Raw genomic sequence first — 27,611 nt, 5'->3', positions numbered from 1 at the left:
TTCTAGATGTAATTTTGGATTGGAGATGCTTAATGTAAGTCTGGAAGGAGAGTTTACAGTCTAACCAGACACCTAAGAATTTATAATTGTCCACATATTCTAAGTCAGAACCGTCCAGAGTTGTGATGCTAGTCGGGCGGGCGGGTGCGGGCAGCGATTGGTTGAAGAGCATGCATTTTGTTTTACTTGCATTTAAGATCAGTTAGAGGCCACTGAAGTAGTGTTGTATGGCGTTGAAGCTCGTTTGGAGGTTTGTTAACACAGCGTCCAAGGAAGGGCCAGATGTATACAGAATGGTGTCGTCTGCGTAGAGGTAGATCAAGGATTCACCCGCAGCAAGAGCGACATCATTGATATATACAGAGAAAACAGTCAGCCTGAGAATTGAACCCTGTGGCACCCCCATAGAGACTGTCAGAGGTCCGGACAACAGGTCCTCCGATTTGACACACTGAACTCTATCTGAGAAGTAGTTAGTGAACCAGGCGAGGCAGTCATTAGAGAATCCAAAGCTGTTGAGTCTGCCGATAAGAATACGGTGATTGACAGAGTCAAAAGCCTTGTCCAGGTCGATGAAGACAGTTGCACAGTACTGTCTTTTATCGATGGCTATTATGATATCGTTTAGGACCTTGAGCGTGGCTGAGGTGCACCCATGACCAACTCGGAAACCAGATTGCATAGGTGAGAAGGTACGATGGGATTTGAAATGGTTAGTGATCTGTTTGCTCACTTGGCTTTCGAAGACTTTAGAACAGCAGGGAAGGATGGATATAGGCCTGTAACCGTTTGTGTCTTCCCCTTTGAAGATTGGGATGACTGCGGCTGCTTTCCAATCTTTAGGAATCTCAGACGATAAGAAAGAGAGGTTGAACAGACTAGTAATAGGGGTATCTAACCCAATGTGAGAATTAAGCCAGAGATATTACTTGAGAAACAAGAGGAGCTTAAGAGAAACTTTAATAAGGAAAGCACATACTTGTGAACTCATTTGTTGCTACTGAGCTTTGCTCAGTACAAATGTAATTTAGATTCCATTCTTACATCTGCTGCAGAATATCTTGTAGCATTTTTTAATTAAGATGTCAAGCCCTAGGGAAGCTTGTTCCAACAGACTACTGCTAACTGAATGTCCTTCAATGCTTCAAGATTGTTTGGGAGAGAATAAACTTGGTTAACACTTTTTATGATCCATCTGTCTATGCACACATAATACTGCATTTAATACTTGCTAATCACATAGCTTAATCACTCTAACAGAATTCATAAAGCATTACTCACAGAGATTCACAGAAAGTATTCCCCAAATAATGCGGTGGAATTACAAATCCCAAATCTCTCTAGATAACTTTTTTCTGCATCACAGATCCCATCATGGAAGTCTGTGCTCTTAGGATTGTGTCTTGTCTGAGAACAGTGTATATTGTTTTTCCTGAAGGATGGAAACGGAGAGAAGACTCCAAAGCTCTTTTGGAAAACATAGAGCAGCCATGCAAGACGAGGGATTGTGGTGACTATGAATGTCTGATAAGAAGAACTGAGACGGAATAATTTACAGGGATGAGAATTTACAGTAGGTTTCATATTGGAGGGTTGCGATGAGGTATAGCGGAACACACATAGGAACTCATAATATGGATGTTGGACTGGTAAGGAATGTGAAAAAGAGGTGATAGGTAACGTCATGTCATTGAAGGGGCATTTGAAGATACATTCACAAGGATGGAGTTCTGGGATGAATAGAACAGAGAGAAACATTGAGAGGAAGAGAGAGATGGATTGAGTGGGATTTGAACAAGTGCATTTGGATTCCATCCCCTTATGAAGTAGCCTAGACATACCCTCCACTCACCGGCTATGTAATACTCCTTCTTCCCCTCTCCCTCTCTCCCTAGAGGTCAAGCTACAGTATAACTGTATACTTCTCTTTTTGTTCTCCCGCTGCATCCATTACATACGTCTCCCTGCCTGAATGCAATGCATGTCCGGGATGCTTTTCTCTAGGCGCCCATAGTGTATGCAATGTATTCACATCAGGTTCCTTGATGCCTGTATTTTTGCAGAATCATACCAGATCGACGCTTATCAATGATATCATGTTGGCATCACTTGCTTCCATTGTATATCATTAACTCAGTAGACATAGCTCACAGGGCTGTAGTGGAGCATACTCTAACTGTACACCAGCGACTCGCTAATCATGTACATAATGCAATTTATACATGTTATGCAAGAGAGACTGGAGTGCCTCTGCCAGGTCTGGCAGTAGTACAAGGTCAGAGTGGAAACATGTTTCCCTTTCTGGAATGTGTCTGACTTGGCATTTACAGAAATATGTCTGATCCAACTCCACTTCTATAACTGATAGGGAGACTCTGTTGAGTCATCAGGAATCAATTCAAGGTTGGCATTGGACTCATAGTGCATTCCATTCAGTGTTTGCATTCTGGTTGCATCTGGTTAGAGTTTGGCTGGAGGGACTGTATGATAAGCAGTATGTGGTCATCTTTTGGATGGCTGAAGAGTGGAATATGCCGATAGGGAGGATAGGGTCATCTTTTATTGGAAAGAAGGGTGGATGAAAGACTTGAGTCTGTCGGGGAGGTCTGGGACAAACAGAGAACATCAGTCTTCTCTCTCTCCTTTCCTTGTCGTTATTCCTCCCGCCTCTTCTCTCCAGCTCTCGCTCTCTCCCTCCATCTCTCTTTCCCTCTCTCCACAATGGCTCCCATCTGGTTGCTATGGAAACTCCACATATGTCTCCCACAGCTGTTTTTCAGTTTTCCCCAAAATGACAGCTGGTTGTTTTCTCTCTCTTTCTCGCACACTCTCCCTCTCTCTCTCTTCACGGTCAAACAGCCTGATGAAACAGAGCACACAGACAAACACACTCTCCCTCTCTCTCTTCATGGTCAAACAGCCTGATGAAACAGAGCACACAGACAAACACACTCTCCCTCTCTCTCTTCACGGTCAAACAGCCTGATGAAACAGAGCACACAGACAAACACACTCTCCCTCTCTCTCTTCACGGTCAAACAGCCTGATGAAACAGAGCACACAGACAAACACACTCTCCCTCTCTCTCTTCACGGTCAAACAGCCTGATGAAACAGAGCACACAGACAAACACACTCTCCCTCTCTCTCTTCACGGTCAAACAGCCTGATGAAACAGAGCACACAGACAAACACACTAAACACAGGGAAAAACAACCTGATTTACATTCATTTACACTGCTGCCAAAATGCTCACTCCCTGAGTTAGCACTGATAAAATCAAGTCCAGTTTGATTCGGTGCGCACACAGTTTTCATTAGGCATAAAAGGTGCAGTGAAATGTTTACCCGCAAGCTCACTCAACAGTACCGTACAACATCAATATCAATCATAATCAAATAAAAAGTAAGTAAGAAGGTAGTATGCACAGTGGTAATAATAATGCTAATCATGAAGACAGGGTATCCATTGGTTTTCCGTGAGTAGTATATGAGCTAGGTGGTAGTATTGTGTGTAGGGGATGGAAAAGACATGGTCTTGGAGTGTGTAGAGATGTAATGGTCCACAGCAATACTGGATAGTACCTGTCAATAATTTCAATAGAACATGACAGTGGGTAGCGTTGGCATATGAACCAATAGTAGAGCAGGACTTAGGACAGTGTTGACCTATGGACCAATAGAACAGCAGAACAGTGGGCAGTGTAAACGTGTGGACTAATAGAGAACCACAACACCGGAAAGTGTTGTCATGATCCAATAGAACAGAAACGGAACATCAGCCATATGGTCCAGCATACAGCACTTTTGTTTGATTGCCCTGAGGGTCAATACATACATAGCTCTTGACTTCTGACCTCTGTTCAGTCATGCTCAACAATGCCCTATAAAAACACATAGACGCGTCCTTCTAGTGTGTGGAAGGTCAAACAGACCTGATGCCGTCCAGACTGATGCCTGACTGTATCAGTCTATTATTTCTGATGACTAGTGATTCAATTAATATATACAGTAGTGTTCAGATTTCACAGTTTAGTCATTTAGCAGACAATGTTATCCAGGGTTATTCACCATTCTACTGAAGCACTGTAGGTGAACCAACCACCACATATGTTAATTAGCCTTAATTACTAACCTACAGTAGTTGGGATTATATTCCTGAGCTTTTAGGCGGGAGAGAGACGGTGTTTATGTGTGTGTGTGTGTGTGTGTGTGTGTGTATGTGAGAGAGAGCGAGCGAGAGAGAAATTAGTGTTGAATGACTTTAGGAAGGCTATGTTCTTCCTCATCAACCATTTAAGATCCATTAAGAACCAGAAGACTGTGTGCGTGCGCATATAAATGTGTGCGTGTGCATTAGTCATTTAGCAGACAATGTTATCAAGGGATATCTACCATTCTACTAAAGCACTGTAGGTGAGCCAACCACCATTATCCTTAATTACTAATCTAGGTGGGGTTATATTCCTGAGCTTTTAGGTGGGAGACAGAAAGGTGTGTATTTGTGTGGGCGTGCGTGTGCATAGCGTGTGTGTGTGTGTGTATGTGTGTGTGTGTGTGTGTGTGTGTGTGTGTGTGTGTGTGTGTGTGTGTGTGTGTGTGTGTGTGTGTGTGTGTGTGTGTGTGTGTGAGAGATAATTGTGTTCATTGACTTTAGGAAGGCTGTGTTCTTCCTCATCAACCATTTAAGCTCCAGTAAGGACCATTAGAAGACTGTGTGGGTGTGCATGTAAATGTGTGTGTCTTTCGGTGACTGTGTACTCGTGTGTTCATAATACATCCAGACATCCATCCATACGACTAGGATCCTCCATTATCAAGACTAAGCAAAGATTGGTTGGTTGAGAAGTGGGGTCCCTACGGTATATGACCTAGAGGGAAATGAATGGAGCGGCCTGTACTACATGAGGATCAGAAAAATAATCACTAACAAGTGATGCCACTGGCTGTGCTGAAACACACACTGCATGGTCAAACTGTACCGCAGTGAAACTGTTACATCATTGTTACAGTGGTGCCATGTCCTAGCTCAGCTTGACATGTATATGCCCTAACCAGCTGTGTATGTGAGTTGTCACCATACACACGTCTGTGTAGATAACGACCGCTGAGGTCAGCCATCCTCAATAGGCAGTTTTTGCTGTTATTTGCGCAAGAAACTTAACCCTAATTTGCTAAATATATACATACATACATACATACATACTACCAGTCAAGGGTTTTTCTTTATTTTTACTATTTTCTACATTGTAGAATAATAGTGAAGACATCTGTCATTGGAATTTCATAATTCCTATAATTAAATTCACTCAGTCTATTTTACAAGAATTTGTAAGATTCCTATTTGCATAAAATTAGATAATAGTATTCATTCTCGGAGCTCGCTCCCATTAAACCACGAACAAAGGTTAATATACAAAATATGACGCCATAGGTTATAAAATGTCCTTCCTCCTATCGACCAGGACAAAGCAGGTACAAACGTTTATTCCAACCCCCTAGCTCACACTCACTATTATCAAGATTAACTTCTGGAATCTTCACCTTCATCCATCACTATTTAGAAGACAGTTCCAGATAATGGAAAACCCAGGGAGGCACTTACTGCCTTATCTAAACATCCCAGAGTTAAGTTGAGTCAGTTCAACCATAGGTTAACGACCCTTTTTGCTTACTTAAAAACCCACAATCCATTCCTCCCCAACCTAGCTGAATGGTACTTATTATGTTTAATTACCCCCTGTTTCATGCTACACAATCCCTTCCTTATGAATTAACATTATTAATCAGATATAATAAAACAGAGTAGACGTTTAATTAGTTATAGTTCTATTTAAAAGAGTTCTATTTATTAAAAGTTCTATTTATTGTTTAGTCATTATTCATAAAATTCCTAACAACATCAAAACTATGAAATAACATATATGGAATCATGTAGTAACCAAAAAAGTGTTAAACAAATCAAAATATATTTATATTTGAGATTCTTCAAAGTCGCCACCCTTTGCCTTGATGACAGCTTTGCACACTCTTTGCATTCTCTCACCTGGAATGCATTTCAATTCACAGGTGTGGCTTGTTAAAAGTTCATTTGTGGATTGTCTTTTTTCTTAAGCAAGTGTTGTGACAAAGTAGGGCTGGTATACAGAAAATAGCTCTATTTGGTAAAAGACCAAGTCCATTGTAGCTCAAATAAGCAGAAACGACAGTCCATCATTACTTTAAGACATGAAGGTCAGTCAATACAGAAAATGTCAAGAACTTTGAATGTTTCTTCAAGTACATGATGAAACTGGCTTGGAGGATTGCAAAAGGACAGGAAGACCCAGAGTTACCTCTGCTGCAGACGATAAACTCATTAGAGTTAATTGCACATCAGATTGCAGGACAAATAAATTCTTCACAGAGTTCAAGTAACAGACACATCTCAACATCAACTGTTCAAAGGAGACAGCGTGAATCAAACATTCATGGTCGAATTTCTGCAAAGAAACCACTACTACAGGACACCAATAAGAAGAATAGACTTGCTTGGGCCAAGAAACACTATCAATGGATATTAGACCGGTGGAAATTTGTCCTTTAGTCCCAATGAGTCCAAATTTGAGATTTTTGGTTCCAACCGCTATGTCTTTGTGTGGCACAGAGTAGGTGAACGGATGATATCCACATGTGTGGTTCCCACCGTGAAGCATGGAGGAGGAGATGTGCTGGTGTGGGGGTGCTTGACTGGTGACACTGTCAGTGATTTATTTAGAATTCAAAGCACACTTAAAACTGCAAAATCTTATCTCCGCCAACAGGACGAGTGTGAACAGTATGGTGATGCATGGGTCGCAAGGAGGGGTTTGTTACTACATTAATAAATACAAATATCTATCCGGACCTTTGCCTTCTAGGAAATGTGTTTGACCGGACCTTCTCAAATAGTATTTGTGTACCCCTGACTTAAGGTAAAACGACCCTGTGGGGCTCCTCACTATGGTTCACCTTGGTGATTGCAGTGGTTGTTACGCTCACTGCTAATGGCTCTGGTTAAGTGAGTGTTTGAGAGAGTCAGTGAGTCAGTGTGTGCACAGACGCTTTATAGGTGTGTGTGTGTATGACAGTGCATGCCAGTCTGACAGAGGCTTGCGTGAGTAGTTCAGTGTTCTGCTGAGGTAAGGTCTCCCAGTGTTTATCCAGCATCCATCTTGGCTTATCACTGTTGTTGAGGGAAAATATGTCTAAAGACCTCCCCCCTCGCTCCTCTCTCTCTCTTTCTCTGCCCTCAAATCTGTCCATCTCAGTCTTTTATTCATTCTTTCTGTGTCTAATACTCTCCCTCAGTAATTTCCTTCTCCTTTTATCGCTTTCGTGTAGAATCATTATTGAGGGTAGTGGTTAGGGCAGATCTGGGTTAGTCTGTGAGTAAAGGCTCAGCAGTTCTGTGTTCCTTGTGAATAATAGATGTTGGTGGGTGAGTACTGATCGTTGTAAAGCAGATCTATGTCTATGTGTGAGTACAGTAGAATGGTTTGTAGAGAATTACCAGGTAATCTGTGTCAGTATGTCAGTGTTATGAATACTTTATTTGTAGTGCAGTGTGTTAGTGCAGTCCACTGTGGCTCAGTAGAGCTGATGGGATGTGAATGAATGAGCCGTGTGTTTCTAGGCAGGCGCTCCACCTGTCAGACCAACTCCAGTGTTTCCCATCTCCAGTCCTCCAGTACCCCCAACAGCACACATTTTTGCTGTAGTCCAGGACAAGCACACTTGATTCAACTTGTCAACTAATCATCAAGCCGTCAATGAGTTAAATCAAGTGAGTTTGTCTGGGGCTACAACAGAAATGGGTGCTATTGGGGATACTGGAGGACTACTATATAATACACACTGACTGACTGACTGACTGAGTGACTCCTGAAGGGCAAACAGAGAACAAGTCACACACAGGGGGATTTTACTGGAGAGGAGGAAGCTGTCGTGTGTGTGTGCTGCGTGTTGTGTGTGCATTTGCACTTGCGCTTTTATTGGGAAAATGCACTGGGTTTTTCCTAATAAACCGTTGTCTACCTATGTTGTTTATCTGGTATATTTCCTCCTGATGTCCTGCCTATCTCTGTTACTACATCCACATGTGTTCACACACCAAGCTGCACGTTTGCATTTCTCTCTCTCTGTTCTATGTTGCAGTGCTGCGTCTACTGAAGGAGAGAGCTGACCCCAACACACCTATCTCCTCCGGAGGATCTCTTCTACACCTGGTAAGAATACACATGCACACACACATGCACAAACACAACTACATCCACCTGCTGTTTTTCAATTAGCTCACCACTATCTGACCGCGCCTCTCTCTATCTCTTTCTCTCTCTTTCTCTTTCTCTCTCTCTCTTCATCCCATAGTGTGCTCGTCATGACAATGTGTTTGCGGCTGAGGTTCTGATCGAGCGAGGGTTAAACGTCAACCTGCAGGATGAGGACCTCTGGACAGCCCTGCACATAGCGTGTGTGTGTGACCACGCCGACATGGTGCTGCTACTACTGCTGGTGAGAAACACACACACGCGCAAGCACGCACGCACACACACATATACAGTTGAAGTCGGAAGTGAAACTGAGTCAGGTTTGTAGGCCTCCTTGCTCGCACACGCTTTTTCAGTTCTGCCCACAAATGTTCTATGGGATTGAGGTCAGGGCTTTGTGATGGCCACTCCAATACCGTGACTTTGTTGTCCTTTAGCCGTTTTGCCACAACTTTGGAAGTGTGCTTGGGGTCATTGTCCGTTTGGAAGACCCATTTGCGACCAAGCTTTAACTTCCTGACTGATATCTTGAAATGTTACTTCAAAATATCCACATAATTTTCTCTCCTCACGATGCCATCTATTTTGTGGTGCTGCCACCCCCGCGCTTCATGGTTAGGATGGTGTTCTTCGGCTTGCAAGCCTCCCATTTTTTCCTGCAAACATAACGATGGTCATTACGGTCAAACAGTTTTATTTTTGTTTCGTCAGACCAGAGGATATTTCTCCAAAAAGTACGATCTTTGTCCCCATGTGCAGTTGCAAACCGTAGTCTGGCGTTTTTGATAGTTTTTATAGCGTCTTCCTTGCTAAGCGGCCTTTCAGGTTATATCGATATGGGACTTGTTTAACTGTGGATATAGATACTTGTGTACCTGTTACCTCCAGCATCTCCACAAGGTCCTTTGCTGTTGTTCTGGGATTGATTTGCACTTTTCGCACCAAAGTACGTTCAGAACACGTCTCCTTCTTGAGCGGTATGACGGCTGCGTGGTCCCATGGTGTTTATACTTGCGTACTATTTTTTGTACAGATGAACGTGGTACGTTTAGGCATTTGGAAATTGCTCCCAAGGATGAACCAGACTTGTGGAGGCCTGCAAATTATTTTCTGAGGTCTTGGTTGATTTATTTTTTATTTTCCCGTGATCAAGCAAATAGGCAGTGAGTTTGAAGGTAGGCGTTGAAATACATCCACATCCACCTCCAATTGACTAAAACCATGTCAATTAGCCTATTAGAAGCTTCTAAAGCCATGACATAATTTTCTGCGATTTTCCAAGCTGTTTAAAGGCACAGTTAACTTAGTGTATGTAAACGTCTGACCCACTGGAATTGTGATACAGTGAAGTATAATTGAAATAATCTGTCTGTAAACAATTGTTGGAAAAATTACTTATGTCATGCACAAAGTAGATGTCCTAACCGACTTGCCAAAACCACAGTACGTTAATAAGAAATTTGTGGAGTGGTTGAAAAACGAGTTTTAGTGACTTCAATCTAAGTGTTTGTAAACTTCCAACTTCAACTGTGTGTGTATATATGTATAAATACACATATACACACACATAGTACGTATGGATAAAAAAGAGCTGGCCCTAAGGAGAGTGGTTCCTTGCAGTATCATAAAGGTTTTGGTCAGGTCTGGTGTCTGCAGTAGTAGACTGTCAGAGTGGTTTGCGTCAGGTCTGGTGTCTACAGTATTAGACTATCAGAGTGGTTTGGTTCAGGTCTGGTGTCTGCAGTATTAGACTATCAGAGTGGTTTGGGTCAGGTCTGGTGTCTACAGTATTAGACTATCAGAGTGGTTTGGGTCAGGTCTGGTGTCTGCAGTATTAGACTATCAGAGTGGTTTGGGTCAGGTCTGGTGTCTACAGTATTAGACTATCAGAGTGGTTTGGGTCAGGTCTGGTGTCTGCAGTATTAGACTATCAGAGTGGTTTGGTTCAGGTCTGGTGTCTGCAGTATTAGACTATCAGAGTGGTTTGGGTCAGGTCTGGTGTCTACAGTATTAGACTATCAGAGTGGTTTGGGTCAGGTCTGGTGTCTGCAGTATTAGACTATCAGAGTGGTTTGGTTCAGGTCTGGTGTCTGCAGTATTAGACTATCAGAGGGGTTTGGGTCAGGTCTGGTGTCTGCAGTATTAGACTATCAGAGTGGTTTGGGTCAGGTCTGGTGTCTACAGTATTAGACTATCAGAGTGGTTTGGGTCAGGTCTGGTGTCTGCAGTATTGGACTATCAGAGTGGTTTGGGTCAGGTCTGGTGTCTACAGTATTAGACTGTCAGAGTGGTTTGGGTCAGGTCTGGTGTCTGCAGTATTAGACTGTCAGAGTGGTTTGGGTCAGGTCTGGTGTCTGCAGTATTAGACTATCAGAGTGGTTTGGGTCAGGTCTGGTGTCTGCAGTATTAGACTATCAGAGGGGTTTGGGTCAGGTCTGGTGTCTGCAGTATTAGACTATCAGAGGGGTTTGGTTCAGGTCTGGTGTCTGCAGTATTAGACTATCAGAGTGGTTTGGGTCAGGTCTGGTGTCTACAGTATTAGACTATCAGAGTGGTTTGGGTCAGGTCTGGTGTCTGCAGTATTAGACTGTCAGAGGGGTTTGGGTCAGGTCTGGTGTCTGCAGTATTAGACTATCAGAGGGGTTTGGGTCAGGTCTGGTGTCTGCAGTATTAGACTATCAGAGTGGTTTGGGTCAGGTCTGGTGTCTGCAGTATTAGACTATCAGAGTGGTTTGGGTCAGGTCTGGTGTCTACAGTATTAGACTATCAGAGTGGTTTGGTTCAGGTCTGGTGTCTGCAGTATTAGACTATCAGAGGGGTTTGGGTCAGGTCTGGTGTCTGCAGTATTAGACTATCAGAGGGGTTTGGGTCAGGTCTGGTGTCTGCAGTATTAGACTATCAGAGTGGTTTGGGTCAGGTCTGGTGTCTGCAGTATTAGACTGTCAGAGTGGTTTGGGTCAGGTCTGGTGTCTGCAGTATTAGACTATCAGAGGGGTTTGGGTCAGGTCTGGTATCTGCAGTATTAGACTATCAGAGTGGTTTGGTTCAGGTCTGGTGTCTGCAGTATTAGACTATCAGAGGGGTTTGGGTCAGGTCTGGTGTCTACAGTATTAGACTATCAGAGGGGTTTGGGTCAGGTCTGGTGTCTGCAGTATTAGACTATCAGAGTGGTTTGGGTCAGGTCTGGTGTCTGCAGTATTAGACTATCAGAGTGGTTTGGGTCAGGTCTGGTGTCTACAGTATTAGACTATCAGAGGGGTTTGGGTCAGGTCTGGTGTCTGCAGTATTAGACTATCAGAGTGGTTTGGGTCAGGTCTGGTGTCTGCAGTAGTAGACTGTCAGAGTGGTTTGGGTCAGGTCTGGTGTCTGCAGTATTAGACTATCAGAGTGGTTTGGGTCAGGTCTGGTGTCTGCAGTAGTAGACTGTCAGAGTGGTTTGGGTCAGGTCTGGTGTCTGCAGTATTAGACTATCAGAGGGGTTTGGGTCAGGTCTGGTGTCTACAGTATTAGACTATCAGAGTGGTTTGGGTCAGGTCTGGTGTCTGCAGTATCAGACTATCAGAGGGGTTTGGGTCAGGTCTGGTGTCTGCAGTATTAGACTATCAGAGTGGTTTGGTTCAGGTCTGGTGTCTGCAGTATTAGACTATCAGAGGGGTTTGGGTCAGGTCTGGTGTCTGCAGTATTAGACTATCAGAGGGGTTTGGGTCAGGTCTGGTGTCTGCAGTATTAGACTATCAGAGTGGTTTGGGTCAGGTCTGGTGTCTGCAGTATTAGACTATCAAAGTGGTTTGGGTCAGGTCTGGTGTCTGCAGTATTAGACTATCAGAGGGGTTTGGGTCAGGTCTGGTGTCTGCAGTATTAGACTATCAGAGTGGTTTGGGTCAGGTCTGGTGTCTGCAGTATTAGACTATCAGAGTGGTTTGGGTCAGGTCTGGTGTCTGCAGTATTAGACTATCAGAGGGGTTTGGGTCAGGTCTGGTGTCTGCAGTATTAGACTATCAGAGGGGTTTGGGTCAGGTCTGGTGTCTGCAGTATTAGACTATCAGAGTGGTTTGGGTCAGGTCTGGTGTCTGCAGTATTAGACTATCAGAGGGGTTTGGGTCAGGTCTGGTGTCTGCAGTATTAGACTATCAGAGGGGTTTGGGTCAGGTCTGGTGTCTACAGTATTAGACTATCAGAGTGGTTTGGGTCAGGTCTGGTGTCTGCAGTATTAGACTATCAGAGTGGTTTGGGTCAGGTCTGGTGTCTGCAGTATTAGACTATCAGAGGGGTTTGGGTCAGGTCTGGTGTCTGCAGTATTAGACTATCAGAGTGGTTTGGGTCAGGTCTGGTGTCTGCAGTATTAGACTATCAGAGGGGTTTGGGTCAGGTCTGGTGTCTGCAGTATTAGACTATCAGAGGGGTTTGGGTCAGGTCTGGTGTCTGCAGTATTAGACTATCAGAGTGGTTTGGGTCAGGTCTGGTGTCTGCAGTATTAGACTATCAGAGGGGTTTGGGTCAGGTCTGGTGTCTGCAGTATTAGACTGTCAGAGGGGTTTGGGTCAGGTCTGGTGTCTGCAGTATTAGACTATCAGAGGGGTTTGGGTCAGGTCTGGTGTCTACAGTATTAGACTATCAGAGTGGTTTGGGTCAGGTCTGGTGTCTGCAGTATTAGACTATCAGAGTGGTTTGGGTCAGGTCTGGTGTCTGCAGTATTAGACTATCAGAGTGGTTTGGTTCAGGTCTGGTGTCTGCAGTATTAGACTGTCAGAGGGGTTTGGGTCAGGTCTGGTGTCTGCAGTATTAGACTATCAGAGTGGTTTGGGTCAGGTCTGGTGTTCTCCTGATTAGGTCCAGAGTGAGACAGGAACAGCCGTAAAGGAGGGGACAGGAGCAGGTGGAGACATGGAGGTTGGGCTGTGTTTGGTTTGGTGTTAGGTCCTATTCCGGTTATGTTGGTTGGGTCTGGTGTGGTAGTGTGGCAGCAGACCCTGTATGGCGGGGTGGGCTTGAGATACACTCAGGGGAGATGTGGCTGTGTTTGAAGAGTTGCCAGAAAGAGCGAGAGAGAGAGAGTATGTGTGTCTGTGTTTTCACCTCCCCTCTTTCTATCGGAGCAGTGTTTGATTTCCCTAAAGCAGTGCTGCAAGAGGAGAGCTGCATCAGTGGGTCTGTGTGTGATATAAATATGCCAAACACTACTCCTGCCAAGGGGACCACTTGAGTGAGAGAGTGAGAGAGTGAGAGAGAAAGAGAGACTCTAAATGTCTTCCATTCACTTTCAACTGAGACCCACTTTCTAGCTAATGAGGTCACATCTACAGTACTCACACAGGATTCAGCTTTACTGTCAGTCAGGAGAGAGAGAGAGGTATGGAATGTTAGGGTGAGAGAGGGGTAAGAAGAAAGATTTTCAAGCTACTGTAAACAAAATGATTACATGCTTCTTCAGCTTCCCTTTGGTAAATTATGAGGGAAGTGTGTAAGTATCTGTGCAGCCTTGTGTGTGTTTGTGTGAGCAAGCTCAATGAAAGAATGAATGAGATTCCCCCAAAAAATGAATGGCTGTGCGTGCATGTATCTTTCTCTGTGTGTCTCTCTCTCTGTCTCTCTGTTTGTCTCTCTATCTCAATTCAATTTAAGGGCTTTATTGGCATGGGAACTCTCTTATTCTCTCCCCACCCCACCCCTCCTCAACCTTCTCTCTCTCCTTCTCCCTTCCCCTTCCCCCTCCGCACCCCCACATATCTCTCTCTCTCTCTCTGTGTTTGTGTGCGTGCATGTGTAAATGTATGTGTGTTCCTCAGAGTAAGATAACATATATTACAGAATTATCAGAAGGGTACAGGAGGACAGCTGAAAGGAGAGCTGAGGCAGTGGCTGAGTAAAATTTTTGAAGCTGATACAGCCTCTGCTTCCCTTTCTCTTTCTGCCTTCCTGACACCACATGTCTTATCCAGCACTGAGCCTGCCAATGCACAGTCACTCTGCTCCGATCCCAAGTAAGACCGCAATCAGGGCATGTTTTGTTGATCATTCCTATGGAACTGCTGATAAACATGAAGCTGATTTACACAATCAGTGCTTTGTAGTGAACGTTTATACTATTAGTGTTATGTTGTGCATTCTAAGGCATTGTACAATTGTTATAGATGCTCTTGAAACAGTGCCTTCAGAAGGCATTCAGACCCCACAACTTTTTTAGTTACTTATTTTAAAATGGATTGAATAGTTTTCCCCCCTCATCAATCTACGCACAATAACCAATAATGACAAAGTAATAACAGGTTTTGAGAAGTGTTGGCAAATGTATATATATATATATATATATATTCTTTAAATACCTTATTTGTGTTAGTATTTATATTTATAGTATTTATACCCTTTGCTATTGTCACAGGCCAGCTCATAGCCTGTGGCAAAAATGAGGGGACGCAAACAACAGGTATAGGCCAATTTAAAAAAATGCTCTTTATTGTAAACAAAACTATTCACTAAACTAAGAAAAAGGAATGAGGTGTGGAAGTATCATAATGTAAGGTGTATGTAAAGTGCATGGATGCGTGAATCTGTGTGTGTGAATGACTGAGTGAAAACTATGCAAAAGTACAAAAGAACAAACAAAACAGGTTCATACCTGGAGGAGCGGAGAGAGAGAGAGAGGTGATTAGTGACAGTTTAAATACTCTGATCCCAGATGACTCCAATCACTAACGACCCTCCTCTGCATGCAGGAGGAACCGCCCCTGCAATGCAGAGGAGGAGCTGTGACACCCCCCTTTTTAAACTGAGGGTCCCACCCTCAACCCAACTTCCTCCAACATATTCAAAACAATTCAAATTTCCCCAAAAACAAACAAAAAGGATACCTGCCCCGGCTCCTAGTAGTAGCCACGTGTCCCCCAACTGACTGTCCACCCCTCAAACTCGGCAGCCCTGGTACCTAGGGAGCAATTTAAGAGGAAAGAGACGCAGACAGCCCATAGGGGTCAGCAGATAGAATATACAAACTAGGTTAAAGGAGCATGGGACAGAGCATCAGCAATGTTATTATCCTTACCACTAATGTGTCTAATATCAAGGTTGAATGGTTGCAAGAACAAAGCCCAACGCATCAGGCGCTGGTTGGGATTTTGCAGGGACCACAGAAAAATAAGTGGGCTGTGGTCAGTGAACACAGTTAAAGGGGTCAAACCAGAACCAACATAGACCTCGAAGTGCTGTAAAGCCCAAATGAGACCTAAAGCCTCCTTTTCAATTACAGAATAGTTTTTCTGATACTTATTACATTTCCGGGAGAAGAAACTGACTGGACACTCAACATTGTTATCATTCTCCTGGAGAAGCACAGCCCCAGCGCCGATTTGAAAGTTTGGTGCTGCCAATGCAGGTGCCAAACACAAAAGAGCCTTAACTGCATCAAATGCCTCTTGACACTGGGTGGACCAGATAAATTCAGCCTTGGCCTTCAACAGATTGGTCAGGGGGGACACTACTACTGAAAAGTTTTTACAGAAAGCATGGTAGTACCCCGCCATTCCCAGGAAGCGCATCAGTTCTTTCTTTGTGCATGGCTGTGGGAACTGCTTCACAGCCTGGACCTTGGCTTCCACGGGACAGACAAAACCCTGACCAACAACCTTGCTTAGGTATGTGACTGTAGCTTTGGAAAACTCACATTTTGCCAAATTAATAGTCAACCTGGCCCACACCAGTCTTTCGAACAGGGCTTGCACTCTCCAAACATGCTCCTCCCAGGAGTCTGAGTAGATGACCGAGTAGAGTAGATGATCGTCCAAATACACGGCACACCCTTCCAGACCTGAGACCACCGGATTCATTAGCCTCTGGAAGGTGGCTGGAGCATTCTGCAAGCTGAAAGGCATCACTGTATAACAAAGCAGATGGAGTTATAAAGGCAGCAATCTCACAAGCTCTTTTGGTAAGGGGTACTTGCCAATATCCCTTTAAAAGATCAAATTTGCTAACATACTTTGCTGACCCAACTTGATCAATACAGTCCTCCATCCTAGGAAGAGGGTAAAGGTCTGCTTTAGTAACATTGCTAACTTTTCTATCAGTGCAAGGTCTGAAAGTGGAATCAGACTTTTTGACAAAAAGACAGGGTGAAGCCCAATTTGAACAACATGGCTCCGCAATACCATTGTCAAACATATACTGCACCTCTGTTTCCAGTTTCAATCTCTTCTCCTCAGATACACGATCAAATCTCAGTTTGATAGGCTTAGCATCTCCTATGTCTATATCATGCTCAATTAAGTGGGTTTGCGATGGAGTTTCAGAAAACAAAACAGGGTAGTTTCTAATACGAGCTACCAATTCATCACGTTTCTCAGAGTCTAAATGATCTACCAAAACCCCAAGGCTTGGCAAAGTCTGGGAGTTTTTCAACCGACCTTGTAAGACCTCATCCGAAACCTTAAAGTCCTCCTCTTCTCCACCCTCCACCAAATTAAAGCCACAAGATGCAGTGACTGGAGCAGCAGTCAATGCTGACCTCACCGCTGGAGTGCCTTCTACTTTGCTTAGATCACGGGAGGGATAACATTTTAACAGGTTCACATGTCATAATTTAGAGGACTTCCTATGACTAGGGGTTTCAATAAAATAGTTCAAATCTGACACTTTACGCAACACATTGAAAGGACCACAATATTTTGCCTGAAAAGGTACACTTACAAGAGGCAGAAGAGCAAGTACACGATTACCGGGACTAAACTCACGCAGCTCAGCCAGTCCGTCATATATCAGTTTCATTTTCCGCTGAGAAGATTTTAGTTTTTCTTTCGCCAGTTCACCAGCCCTATACAACTTCAACCTAAAACCATTTACATAGTCAATAAGGTTCTGAGGTGGTTCCTCAGGCAAATAACCATCCTGCAACACTGATAAAGGCCCACATACCTTATGACCAAACACTAAGTCATTTTTTAAAGTTTGATGAAAACGTTCCAAAGCTCCATGGCTCTGGGCATGGAACGCAGTAGACTTGTTGTGTTTAACTTTAAGCTGTTTGAGAACCTGAGCAAATAAATGGGAGGTCAAATGTTGAAATAAATTGACTTAACGCTTTAACTACTGATTTTGAAGTTATGGTACGCAAGGAAAAAGCTGCCGGATATCTAGTTGCTTGACACATAACAGTTAATAAGTAGCTATGACCTGACTTGGACCTTGGTAAAGGCCCAACGCAATCGATAATAAGATGCCCAAAGGTTGCCCTATGGCTGGTATTGGATTCAAAGGTGCTAGCTTTACAACCTGGTTTGGCTTGCTTGTGCGCTGACATGTATCACAAGTTTTAATAAACTGAGATACATTCCGCTTTAAACGTGGCCAGAAAAAATAACGAAGTACGCGATCATAAGTTTTACGAACACCCATATGACCTGCCACATCACCCTGTGAAGTTTGCAACACTTTATGTTGCAAAGTAGTAGGTACAACTATTTGAAAGACTGGTTCTCCTAGACCCTGATCATAGTGTGGAAACCATTTCCTGACTAACAGCCCATCAAGAAGAAAATAACACTGAGCACTATTCCTCACCACTGAATCAGGAACAACTTTATCAAACAGATCAGCCAAGTTAGTATCGGCCTTTTGCTCAGCCATCAATGAATCTCTAGAACTAGTCAACTGTTCTGTCTGTAGTTTGACTGGCAACTCAAGACTTTCTGGCTTACTCTCCATCTCCTTACGAGAGGCCGCGCGGGTAACCGCACAAACTGGAAATACCTCAGGAGACATACAGTTTTGATCCGGCGATTCCCTTGCAGGTGACACTGAAGGTTGCTTCTTACAGATGTTTAGCTTGCCATCTGCCCACACCTTACTACCTGCCAAGTCATTCCCCAAAATCATGTGGACTCCCTCTACTGGCAACTGGGGTCTAACCCCAACATCTACATCACCCTCTACCAGACCACATTTTAGGGTAACTTCATGTAAAGGACAAGAGAATGGAACTAAACCCAAACCCAAACCACATCCCATTACACAACTGCCAGTATCAGACTCTTTAGAGAACGGCAAAACAGATTCCAGAATAAAATAACAACACAGCAGGTTTAACTTGACCTGACTTTTTTGATTTAAGCAGAGGACAATCTTTCTTCCAATGTCCTTCAACTAAACAGTAGCGACAGGTATTAGCATTAACCGGTGCTTTAAGTCCTCCAGACCCAAACTTCTGCCGAGGTCTTTGGAAAGAAGCCCCAGAAAAAGATGATCTACTATTCCTAGGAGTAAAGTTATTTTTATGGTACATGTCACTGTTTGACTCAAAATGGTTTTTATGTGTTAGCCTGTACTCATCTGCAAGGATTGCTGCATCACTTGGAGACTTAACTTTACATTTATTCATGTATGTAGCAACCTGGTCAGACAAAGAATTTTTGAACTGTTCTAACACAATCAAATTAGACAGACCCTCAAAAGTACTAACTTCAGAAGCTGTACACCAATGATTAAATGCAGAAGTCAAATCACGAACAAACTCAGAATCCCAGGTGACTCCAATCACAAACAAACCTCCTCTGCCTGCAGGAGGAACCACCCCTGCAATGCAGAGGAGGAGCCGTGACACTATGACAATCAAAATTAAGCTCAGTTGCATCCTGTTTACATTAATCATCCTTGATATGTTTCTACAACTTCAGTGTGAGTCCACCTGTGGTAAATTAAATTGATTGGACATGATTTGGAAAGGCACACAACTGTCTATATAAGGTCCAATAGTTCACAGTGCATGTCAGAGCAAAAACCAAGCCATGAGGTCGAACAAATTCTCCGTAGAGCTCATTGTGTCGAGGCACAGATCTGGGGAAGGGTCCCAAAACATTTCTGCAGCATTGAAGGTCCCAAAGGGACACAGTGGCCTCCATCATTCTTAAATGAAAGAAGTTTGGAACCACCAAGCCTGGCTGCCCGGCCAAACTGAGCAATCGGGGGAGAAGGGCTTTGGTCAGGGAGGAGACCAAGAACCTGATGATCACTCTGACAGAGCTCCAGAGTTCCTCTGTGGATATGGGAGAACCTTTCAGAAGGACAACCATCTCTGCAGCACTCCACCAATCAGGCCTTTGTGGTAGAGTGGCCAATACGGAAGCCACTCCTCAGTAAAATGCACATGCCTGCTTGGAGTTTGAAAAAAGGCAGCTAAAGGACTCTCAGACCATGAGAAACAAGATTCTCTGTTCTGATGAAACCAAGATTGAACATTTTGGCCTGAATGCCATGCGTCAAGTCTGGAGGAAACCAGGCACCTCTCATCACCTGGCCAATACCATCTCTGCGGTTAACCATGGTGGGGGCAGCATCATGCTGTGGGGATGTTTTTCAGCAGCCGGGACTGTGAGACTAATCAGGATCAAGGGAAAGACGAACAGAGCAAAGTACAGAGAAATCCTTGATGAAAACCTGCTCCAGAGCGCTCAGGACCTCAGACTGGGGCGAAGTTTCACCTTCCAGCAGGACAACAACCCTAGGCACACAGCCAAGACCATGCAGGAGTGGTTTCGGGGATAAGTCTCTGAATGTCCTTCAGTGGCCCAGCCAGATCTCAGACTTGAACCCGATCGAAAATCTCTGGAAAGACCTGAAAATAGCTCTGCAGCAATGCTCCCTATCCAACCTGAGAGTTTGAGAGAATATACAGAGAAGGATGGGAGAAACTCCCCAAATACCCAAGAAGACTCAAGGCTGTAATTGCAGCCAAAGGTGCTTCAACAAAGTACTGAGTAGAGTCTGAAAACTTATTTAAATGTGATATTTCTGGGGTTTTTTTCACCTTTATTTAAGCAGGTAGGCTAGTTGAGAACAAGTTCTCATTTACAACTGCGACCTGGCCAATATAAAGCATAGCAGTGTGAACAGACAACAACACAGAGTTACACATGGAGTAAACAATTAACAAGTCAAAAACACAGTAGAAAAAAAAGAGAGTCTATATACATTGTGTGCAAAAGGCATGAGGAGGTAGGCGAATAATTACAATTTAGCAGATTAACACTGGAGTGATAAATGATCAGATGGTCATGTGCAGGTAGAGATACTGGTGTGCAAAAGAGCAGAAAAGTAAATAAATAAAAACAGCATAGGGATGAGGTAGGTAAATTGGGTGGGCTATTTACCGATGGACTATGTACAGCTGCAGCGATCAGTTAGCTGCTCAGATAGCAGATGTTTAAAAGTTGGTGAGGGAGATAAAAGTCTCCAACTTCAACGATTTTTGCAATTCGTGCCAGTCACAGGCAGCAGAGAACTGTAAGGAAAGGCGGCCAAATGAGGTGTTGGCTTTAGGGATGATCAGTGAGATACACCTGCTGTAGCGCGTGCTACGGGTGGGTGTTGCCATCGTGACCAGTAAACTGAGATAAGGCGGAGCTTTACCTAGCATGGACTTGTAGATGACCTGGAGCCAGTGGGTCTGGCGACGAATATGTAGCGAGGGCCAGCCGACTAGAGCATACAGGTCTCAGTGGTGGGTGGTATAAGGTACTTTAGTAACAAAACTGATGGTTCTGTGATAAACTGCATCTAGTTTGCTGAGTAGAGTATTGGAAGCTATTTTGTAGATGACATCGCCGAAGTCGAGGATCGGTAGGATAGTCAGTTTTACTAGGGTAAGTTTGGCGGCATGAGTGAAGGAGGCTTTGTTGCGAAATAGAAAGCCGATTCTAGATTTTATTTTGGATTGAAGATGTTTAATATGAGTCTGGAAGGAGAGTTTACAGTCTAGCCAGACACCTAGGTACTTATAGATGTCCACATATTCTAGGTCGGAACCATCCAGGGTGGTGATGCTAGTTGGGCGTGCGGGTGCAGGCAGCAAACGGTTGAAAAGCATGCATTTGGTTTTACTAGCGTTTAAGAGCAGTTGGAGGCCACGGAAGGAGTGTTGTATGGCATTGAAGCTCGTTTGGAGGTTAGATAGCACAGTGTCCAAGGAAGTGCCAGAAGTATACAGAATGGTGTCGTCTGCGTAGAGGTGGATCAGGGAATCGCCCGCAGCCAGAGCAACATCATTGATATATACAGAGAAAAGAGTCGGCCCGAGAATTGAACCCTGTGGCACCCCCATAGAGACTGCCAGAGGACCAGACAACATGCCCTCCGATTTGACACACTGAACTCTGTCTGCAAAGTAGTTGGTGAACCAGGCAAGGCAGTCATTAGAAAAACCGAGGCTACTGAGTCTGCCGATAAGAATATGGTGATTGACAGAGTCGAAAGCCTTTGGGCCAGGTCGATGAAGACGGCTGCACAGAACTGTCTTTTATCGATGGCGGTTATGATATCGTTTAGTACCTTGAGCGTGGCTGAGGTGCACCCGTGACCGGCTCGGAAACCAGATTGCACCGCGGAGAAGGTACGGTGGGATTCGAGACGGTCAGTGATCTGTTTGTTGACTTGGCTTTCGAAGACCTTAGATAGGCAGGGCAGGATGGATATAGGTCTGTAACAGTTTGGGTCCAGGGTGTCACCCCCTTTGAAGAGGGGGATAACCGCGGCCGCTTTCCAGTCCTTGGGGATCTCAGACGATATGAAAGAGAGGTTGAACAGGCTGGTAATAGGGGTTGGGACAATGGCGGCGGATAGTTTCAGAAATAGAGGGTCCAGATTGTCAAGCCCAGCTGATTTGTACGGGTTGTTTTTTCTTCATATAGATTTGCAACAAAATTCTAAAAACCTGTTTTTGCTTTGTCATTATGGGGTATTGTGTGTAGATTGATGAAGGAAAAAAACTATTTAAGCAGTTTTAGAATAAGCTCTGTACTTAATAAAATGTGGAAAAAGTGAAGGGGTCTGAATACTTACTGAATACACTGTACATATACAGTATTCATATTAGGACGTATTTCAGGGAATTTCCCAAACAATGTGCTCGGTCTAATGTAGGGACATTTACTATTTTCAGAGTGATTCACCATATCAGAATGATTGACAGACTTAACTTTGATTAACATGTGAAGATATGCAAACAAAAATGTCCTGTTCATTCATGCAGTTATCCATTGTGTCATTCCTTTCATCTCCTCCTCTTCTTCATCCATGTCCTTGGGTTTGCATTCCTGCATCCTAAATAGAGGACAGTGTTTGTGCTGACGGAGATGACACAGTGGCTGTATTTGCTGGGATGGAGGGGGTAACATTATTTTCTCTCACCCTCTCTCTCTCTCTCTGTTTGCTAGTGCTAATGCTAATTATCTTATCACCGCATTGCAAACAGCTGGTGTGGGAGGAAGCTTCCCAATTTCCCATGCACTCCCAATACCCATTCCCAACCCTGTTCCCAACCCCATTCTAAACCCCTATTCCCAGCTCCGGGTACTGCTCCGTCTCACAGGATTTAGCCTGTCTGTGTGCCTGTGAGAGGAGTGGAGGGGATTTTAGTCATGGAAATGTTTAGTTTGGTTATAAAACTATGATAGGAGCCAATAGGCAACAACAGAGTAGTGTTCCTTCATGCTAAAGCTAGCCTGGCCTTATATTAAATGTGAGTTGGGTTAAATTTGAGTTAAAGACTGTTTAGACAGACAGGCCAATTCTGATATTTTTTCCACTAATTGGTATTTTGACCAATCTCATCAGATCATTTCACATCATATATTTTTTCTGAGCCTGATCTGATTGGTCAAAATACCAATTAGTGGAAAAAAATATCAGAATTGGGCTGCCTGTCTAAATGCAGCCATAGTGAGGTATTCATCATTAATTTACAGCTCATCCATGTTGGTTCCCCGTATGAGGATACTTATCCTCTACGATCAAACACCCGTATGCACAATAACAATTATGAAGAGATGGAATAATTGTTTCTATAGTCTAGTCTAGTTGAGTAGCAATCTCTGTTTATGTGGCATCACCATAGCTCCACATTCAAAGCCTAGAACCCATCATGGTATCAGTCCGTTATCATATCTGATTTAATTTCACAGTACCAATTCAGGTCTCCTGATTTGCATGGCTATCGAGGGCCATGCAGGCAGCAATTAGATAAGTGATTCGCGATTAGGAGCTAATTGGACAGTTGTCCTTATTCTGTTCTAACATCTCCCAGAGGAAGTGATTGGTCCAAATAAGAAAAAAATGTGACAAAACATGAAGGTATTAATTGAACTCGTCCAATAAGAAACACTTGTTTTAGGTTTACCGTTGCATGCCCTAATGAATACTCGGTGTTGGGGAAGCTACTCTGAAAATATAGTTTTTTCATTTAACTAGGCACGTCAGTTATGAACAAACTCTTATTTACAATGACGGCTTACACCGGCCAAACACAGACGGAGCTGGGCCAATTGTGCGTCGCCTTATGGGACTCCCAATCACAGACGGCTGTGATACAGCCTGGATTCAAACCAGGGTGTCTGTAGTGACGCCTCAAGCAGTGAGATGCAGTGCTTTAGAATGCTGCGCCATTCGGGAGCACTCAGGGAATTGGTCGTTTACCAAGCTACCAAGTACTTCACACTGGAAGAAGTTAAGATACACCCAAGTTGCCCTTAAGAAACATACAGTCAAACAGAAAGGACATTTTTGCCTACTCTACCCATATTTTATTTTATTTTTGCAAAAAAATGGTGTGTAGTTCCAGAAGTTAGCTACACCTCTACATGGCAAAAAAAAGGTGTGTAGTTCCAGAAGTTAGCTACACCTCTACATGGCAAAAAAAAGTAGTTAACTACTGAAAACACAACCTAGAATTGAATTTAGTTAAACTACCACCAAGCTACAGCAAAAGGTAGTTCAATTACTACTTCAACTACATGTAGTTAACTACTCCCCATCACTGTGAGTACTACCATGATATCAGTTCCCTCATGTCACTGTAATCCTGTTATATCAGAGGATCGTTGGAGGTTTCTCTGCCTCGTCTGTCTGGAGTGGTCCTCTGACGTGTCACTTTGAGTCTTTAACCGACCTCTCAAACACACTTTGTGGTGTTGGGTGTTGATGGTACGGTTTACAGCAATCATCTTAATATTACTGGCTTCATTAAACTCCTCATGGCTTAAGATGGGAGATTGTGATTAAGCGGTTCTCCTGAGATCTTCTGTTGTTATGAAACTTCCTTTTAGATAGGTTTAGCCTGAGTCGCATAAGTCCCTCTGAAACTACAGTAGAAGACTGACCCACTTTTGGCATTTGAAAATTATCAGCTTCTTTTGTCTTTAAATCATAACAACATGGCCATGTCTAAACTCTTGTAAAATAGTGGAACTTAATATAATTTTCTGTCTTGATCCTGACTCCTTCCATAAATCTGAAAACTGTGATGTAATTTGTCTAAGCGTAGGGGACTAGTCCACATTGACTGTATAGCTAGTCCATTCTAAGCTCATTTATCTAGCTTTAGGGACATGGTGTGTGTAGCTCTTCTCCAGTGGGCTGCTGTCCCTACAGCCCTCCCAGGGGACAGTCCTACATCTTAGTTGTGGTTGGTATTGATCCCACCGGGGTCACGTTATGGCGTCCTGTTGTCAGGGCGACAAACGCTGATCCATCATAATGTGGCGGTGAGAGCTGAGCGTGTTGCGGTCAGCTTGTTAAACCCTGCTGCACATGTGGCGCCCGGGAAACAACTGGACGCCGCTCGTTTCTACGTGTCAGTGGTTAATGTCTGTAAACAGACGGATGATGCTCTGTCTTGATCGATGGGATGCTCCAGGATATAGCAGTCATATCAAGTCAAGTCTAACATTGTTAATATTGCCATCTAGGATTACATTAGGATTAATGAGGTGGTCAAACTCATATTGCTCCTTGTATTATTATATACCATTACATTTGTCTGCCGCTATGTATTGACTGCAAAGTTTGACATGATGGTAGGTGTCAGCTAAGTATAAACTACAATGAGTAAATAAGACAATGCATACATCAGAAACCATCCTCCAGAGGTTCCAGTTATTTTCCTCAGGAGAACCAGTTCAGTGGGTATAGCAGTGTGTAGCCTACTGTAGTCTGACTGTAGCGCAAGACCAGGCTGTGTCAAGTGATGTCTTCATTAGGACAGTCCCCTATTGACCCGGGAGCTCAGAATGATAGGTCAGGGACACCACCTCACCCCTATCTACTCAACACACATGCATGCACACATACACTCACTGTCCAGAGTGTGTGTGTGACAGTCTGTGGATAAGTCAATAACTGTCCCTCCCCACTCTCTGGTTTTCTGAAACCTGCAGAAGACTGAATGACTGGCATATCTGGACTGGATGAAAAAAAGTATGAAAATAGACAGGCAGTAGGTGCTCTCTCTCTCTCCTGCCTCTCTCTCTCTCTCTCTCTCTCTCTCTATTCCTCTCTCGCTCTCCCTGCTCTCCTTCTTACATCGATGAGCCCTTCCTCATGAATAGATACAAAGCACCAGCTGATGTTGAATGTTAAGTAATATATTCATTAACCCCTAACTAACCCTGCTAATGAATGACAACAGCTCCTGCTAGACCAGACTACAGATTGGTAGGAATTTACCCAAAGAAACAAAGGGGCAAACTCCAAACGCAGACCTCTCCACTATTTAATAACATAACAATAACATCAGTTGAACTAAATTAATTTTGTTTTTAATTGTTTGGCATTAATGACAGGGGTAGATTCATCATCTCTGATGTTTCCCTAGTGTATAGAGATTGCAGAATGTTTTTGTTCTTGGTTTTTGAGGTTTGAATTTTAGGGTCCAGGGCTCTGAGATATAAGGGTTTGGACTTTCAATTTTGGGGATTGGTGTTCAGCATTTGCAGGTCGCTCTCTAGCCTATATCCATCTGCTTGGTATTCCTCTTCCTCCTTTCTTTATCATCTGTAAAGCCACCCCCCCCCCCCCCCCCCCACACACACACACACACACACGAAGACACGAAGACACACACACGAAGACACATGAACCCCCCCCCCATGCACACACACACACACTTTTCTCTGTCTGCTTGAAGACTAGCCCATTAATCTTGGGCTGCATCCTAACATGGTTGTTAGAATTCTATTAGCTGTAAATATTCAATAAGGAACCTCACTTAAAGGCCCTGTCCCTCTTATCAGCCGCAGCCCAGCCACGATCATTACACTGCAACCTCTTTTATTGTTTAGGCAAACGACAAGCAGCGATTTCTGGGGAAAGACTGACAGTGGCGACGTGAAAGGAAATGTGTTAGTTTAAGTATGCTTTAGAGGGGAGGAGATACAGAGAGAGAGAAATAAAAGAGAGAGGGGGAAAAAAGGTAAAGAGAGGAAGTGAGGCAAGGAAGAAAGGAGTGATGTTACAACATAGGTGACAAATCACAGAGTAGTTCCCGAGGGTAGTGGTGGGAGGAATGTTGAATCCCAACCATGTTTTACTTGTGTATGTTTAGACAAACAGCAGTCATTACACAGTCCAAGTGTAGTCTGCCTGGGGGTATGTTGTTATCTCACACCCCAAGAACAGGCAACACTGGTAGGACTCTTCACTGTGTAAACGCACATTAATCTTGTCACACACACTCACACTCTCTACCACTTGTCACACACATTCCCCCCCCCCCCCCCCCCCCCCCCGATGATCCCAAGGTCCCATCAACACACAGACACACAACACACACACACACACACACACACGTGTCCCTGCCCTGGGGTCCCCACAATCCCATATGTAATGAGTTGTTTCATTCACTTCATTGAGTGTTAATGTCCCTGTGGCTCTCCTCAGGTTCACACTGCTGGGAGCGCCTGATAATTGGGCCTACTTTATCATCGATTCCTCTCTGATGAATGGCCTGAAAAACCACTCAATTTGTTTGTGTCTCCCTCCTCCCTCCCCTCCTCTATTCATTCTATGTTGGGTTTGATACGTTCCGGGATTTCTGGAAGACTGGGGTGAATGTTCTACTTCAGGATGTGAATGGAAACATTCCACTGGACTACGCCGCTGAGGGAACCGAGACCAGCTACATCCTCCGAAAACACCTAGAGGAAAACGGTAACACAACACTCCTCATATGATTTAATGTCTGTTTTATGTAGTGTGTCGTGTTGTGTTACATTGTAGGCCTATATGTGTTTATTGTGCAACAAACAGCCCGAGAAATGTTCACCTACACACTTTCACAATGTGAAAAATATGTGTATTTTCTGAATCTTTTTTTTCCAATCTTTGCCACTTTTCCACCCACACACAATTACTCTTGTTTAAGACCTGTCTATTACCCCGGCAGTAGGACATTTTGTTCTCATCCATATAACATGTGTTAATATAATGCCTGCTTCAATGTTCATTATTTTTTCACAGCAGTTAAAGGAGACTGAATAGAAAACTAAAAAAAATTCACATGCATGAAATAA

The 27,611-nt window shown here is 43.7% G+C and overlaps 1 protein-coding gene across 6 annotated transcripts in view; it reads left to right on the top strand.

Annotated features, from left to right (window-relative positions):
- Window positions 1–27,611, top strand: part of LOC110502073 (unconventional myosin-XVI) — a 236,277-nt gene that overhangs the window by 65,470 nt on the left and 143,196 nt on the right. For all 6 annotated transcript variants that reach the window (XM_036958970.1, XM_036958971.1, XM_036958966.1 and 3 more), the window contains exons 3-5: window positions 8,174–8,244; window positions 8,387–8,530; window positions 27,141–27,249. In XM_036958970.1, coding sequence (XP_036814865.1) covers window positions 8,174–8,244; window positions 8,387–8,530; window positions 27,141–27,249 — 324 coding nt within the window. The remainder of the gene's footprint in view (window positions 1–8,173; window positions 8,245–8,386; window positions 8,531–27,140; window positions 27,250–27,611) is intronic.

This window comes from Oncorhynchus mykiss, chromosome 22 (assembly GCF_013265735.2).
Source record: "Oncorhynchus mykiss isolate Arlee chromosome 22, USDA_OmykA_1.1, whole genome shotgun sequence".
Taxonomy (NCBI): domain Eukaryota; kingdom Metazoa; phylum Chordata; class Actinopteri; order Salmoniformes; family Salmonidae; genus Oncorhynchus; species Oncorhynchus mykiss.
Note: the sequence above shows the minus strand (reverse complement) of the source record. Positions and strands in the feature narration are given on the sequence as shown.